The sequence below is a fragment of the Physeter macrocephalus genome, chromosome 14, assembly GCF_002837175.3.
Source record: "Physeter macrocephalus isolate SW-GA chromosome 14, ASM283717v5, whole genome shotgun sequence".
Classification (NCBI taxonomy): domain Eukaryota; kingdom Metazoa; phylum Chordata; class Mammalia; order Artiodactyla; family Physeteridae; genus Physeter; species Physeter macrocephalus.
Window position 1 is genome coordinate 114,957,634 of NC_041227.1, and position 3,150 is coordinate 114,960,783.

The 3,150-nt window shown below is 48.1% G+C and overlaps 1 protein-coding gene across 1 annotated transcript in view; it reads left to right on the forward strand.

Moving 5' to 3' along the window:
- PSMB3 (proteasome 20S subunit beta 3) overlaps positions 1-2,384 on the forward strand; it is a 10,211-nt gene extending 7,827 nt beyond the window's left edge. Inside the window, exons 5-6 of the mRNA XM_007121411.4 lie at positions 1,237-1,331; positions 2,261-2,384. Coding sequence (XP_007121473.1) covers positions 1,237-1,331; positions 2,261-2,309 — 144 coding nt within the window. The 3' untranslated portion in view covers positions 2,310-2,384. The remainder of the gene's footprint in view (positions 1-1,236; positions 1,332-2,260) is intronic.
- The last annotated feature ends 766 nt before the right edge of the window (positions 2,385-3,150 follow it).

Here is a 3,150-nt window from a genome sequence, read left to right on the forward strand (position 1 = left end):
GCAAACTGGTTCATCCGTACCATTTTTCTAGGTTCCATATATATGCGTTATTATACGGTATTTGTTTTTCTCTTTCTGACTTCACTCTGTATGACAGTCTCTAGATCCATCCATATGCGTTATTATACGGTATTTGTTTTTCTCTTTCTGACTTCACTCTGTATGACAGTCTCTAGGATCCATCCATGTCTCTACAAATGACCCAGTTTCATTCCTTTTTATGGCTGAGTAATATTCCATTGTATATATGTGCCACATCTTCTTTATCCATTCGTCTGTCGATGGGCATTTAGGTTGCTTCCATGACCTACCTGGCTATTGTAAACAGTGCTGCAATGAACATTGGGGTACATGTGTATTTTTGAATTATGGTTTTCTTTGGGTACATGCCCAGTAGTGGGATAGCTGGGGAGTATGGTAGTTCTATTTTTAGTCTTTTAAGGAACCTCCATGCTGTTCTCCATGGTGGCTGTATTAATTTACATTCCCACCAACAGTGCAAGAGGGTTCCCTTTTCTCCACACCCTCTCCAACATGTGCTGTTTGTAGATTTTCTGATGATGCCCATTCTAACTGGTGAGAGGTGATACCTCATTGGAACTTTTTCTTTTGACATGGTGTCAAAGGCAGTAAGAGACCCGAGGAACCAGAGGCCTGCAGGTCGGTGCGGCGCTGAGGTCCTGAGCAAAGGGAGTGGCAGTCGGGGAGCGGGGCAGCCAGAGTCTAGAGCACTTGGTCACTTAAAACAGAAGTGAGGGAGGTGGAGATGCTGAGGACACTTGGGTTTTCTAGCTAAGCCAACCAAGATAGAGGATGTAGTGGATGCAACAGGTTTTGGGGGAAATGGGTTCATGGTTGGACAGGTTGAGTTGTGCAGTACCTCTGAGCCACCCAGGAGGAGAGTCCATGAGATAGCTGGTAAAGCACATAGGAGCCACAGGGATTCTTCCCCCATTTTACAGAAGAGGAATTGAGGCTTAGCGAAGGGACATTGACTTGCTCAAGGTCACGCTGCTGGTTAGCGGAGGAAGTGCAGTGCTTGAACTATATCTTATGTAACCTTGCTGCCTTCTGAGGAGCTGAGGGGGCTTCTCGCATCCAGGGAACCATCCCTCACTCCAGACACGGGAGGGGCCAGAGCTGGGCACCTTGAGCCTAGAGAAGAGAGAGTTAAGGGGCCAGACCAAGTGAGGGTCCAAGGCTCTGGGGATTGAAGGGTTTCTGCTCTGTCGGCAGGATCCAGAACACCTGTTTGAAACCATCTCACAAGCCATGCTGAATGCTGTGGACAGGGATGCAGTGTCAGGCATGGGAGTCATCGTCCACATCATGTAAGTATGCATTGGGAGAAGTCTAGAAGCTTTGCAGACACGTGCCTCTCCCCTCCTGCACAAACACCCCATCTTCCCAGCCCCCTAGTCAGTTGTGAAATAAGAAAGGCACTTGCAGCAGGCCCGGGATAGCAGAAATCCATGCTTCCTAAGGGTGGCAGCTAAGGTGGGAGCCTACCCAGATTCCCCTGGCCTCCGTCTGGTGAGGCTCCATGTCCCCGAGTCTCCTCCCCTTGCTCACAATAGACATTTCTTTCCTTCCTGAACACTGTCCCCAAAGTCTCAGGGACCCTTGTGGGGATGAGCCACAGCAGAGCTACTGCAGATTGATCAGAATAAATCCTGGGTGGCTCCTCTCCTCTCCCAGCTCACACCAGCATGGAACCCACAACTGTGTGGTGTACTGAGCCCTGGGAATGTTTTCCAACCCCCCAGCCAGATGCCTAACTGCCACCCTCTTTCCCTCTTACTTGTTTGGGGCTGTCACCAGGAACCTGGTATCCTCCCAACAGCTTTCCTTGGGAACCTCCCAGAACAAGCATTTGGACCCTTTTGTTATGGGGTAACCTGCTTAATTACCGTGAAAAACAGGTTGGGTCTGATACAGAGAATTTACCACCCCAATGATCTTTTCCCTTCACTGGAGTGAAACACCTCACACCTCCTTCCTAGGTTACTTGTTCTTAGGCCTGGGGAGCTCCTTCCCTGCTTTGGAGCGCTTCACACTCCAGCCCTGAATCATCCCAACTCTTGATGGCTCCACCTATGGAAATTTCTCCATTCTCCCCTTCCTCACCACAGGCCAGGAAAACAAGCTAACATTAGTGTAACATGGGCAAAACAGTTAACCCCAGAGTTAGGACAGCTGTTCTAGTTTGTTCTGCAGTCTAGAATGGGTGGAGATGTTCTGTGACTTTCTCCCTCTGCAGTGAGAAGGACAAAATCACCACGAGGACACTGAAGGCCCGAATGGACTAACTCTGTTCTTCCCAGAGCCCACTTTTTTTTTTTCTTTCTTTTTTTAAAAAAAATAAAATAAAAGATTTTCTTTCACTCCTGCTTCTTTGTCTTTGAGTGTTTTACCACAGATCTCTGTCCCTAGTTGGGCAGTTACAAATAGCTACTCGGGGTATAGCTCAGCCCTCAGGTTGTCTTGACTTGCAGCGTGCTCCACTGGTCCACCAGTGGGGATAGTATCTACAAATCACTTGTTGGGTACCTGCTATGTGCTAGGCCATGCCCGAAGTGCTTTACACGTTCTAGAATTTAATCATCATATTGACTCAAGGTAATATACATTAATTACCCTTGTTTAATGACAGTTAAATAACTTGCCTGGGGCCACTTTGTGGTAGGGCAAAGATGTCGACCCAGGTTCCATTTGACTCCAAAGCCTAGCATCCTTTTTACTCAACTCTTGGAAAACGCTTAAATCTTCTTTGTTTCAGGTAGAAATTTGGCCAAGTATCCATAAGTAATATCCTTGCACATCAGTGTTTCTTTTTCGTGTGTGTTTTTTTTATTTTTTATTTCTGGCTGCGTTGGGTCTTTGTTGCTGCACGCAGGCTTTCTCCAGTTGCAGTGAGCGGGGGCTACTCTTCGTTGCAGTGCATGGGCTTCTCATTGCGGTGGCTTCTCTTGTTGCGGAGCACGGGCTCTAGGCGCGCAGGCTTGGTAGTTGTGGCTCACGGGCTCTAGAGCACAGGCTCAGTAGTTGTGGCACACGGGCTTAGTAGCTCCGTGCCATGTGGGATCTTTCCGGACCAGGGCTTGAACCCATGTCCCCTGCATTGGCAGGCGGATTCTTTTTTTTTTTTTT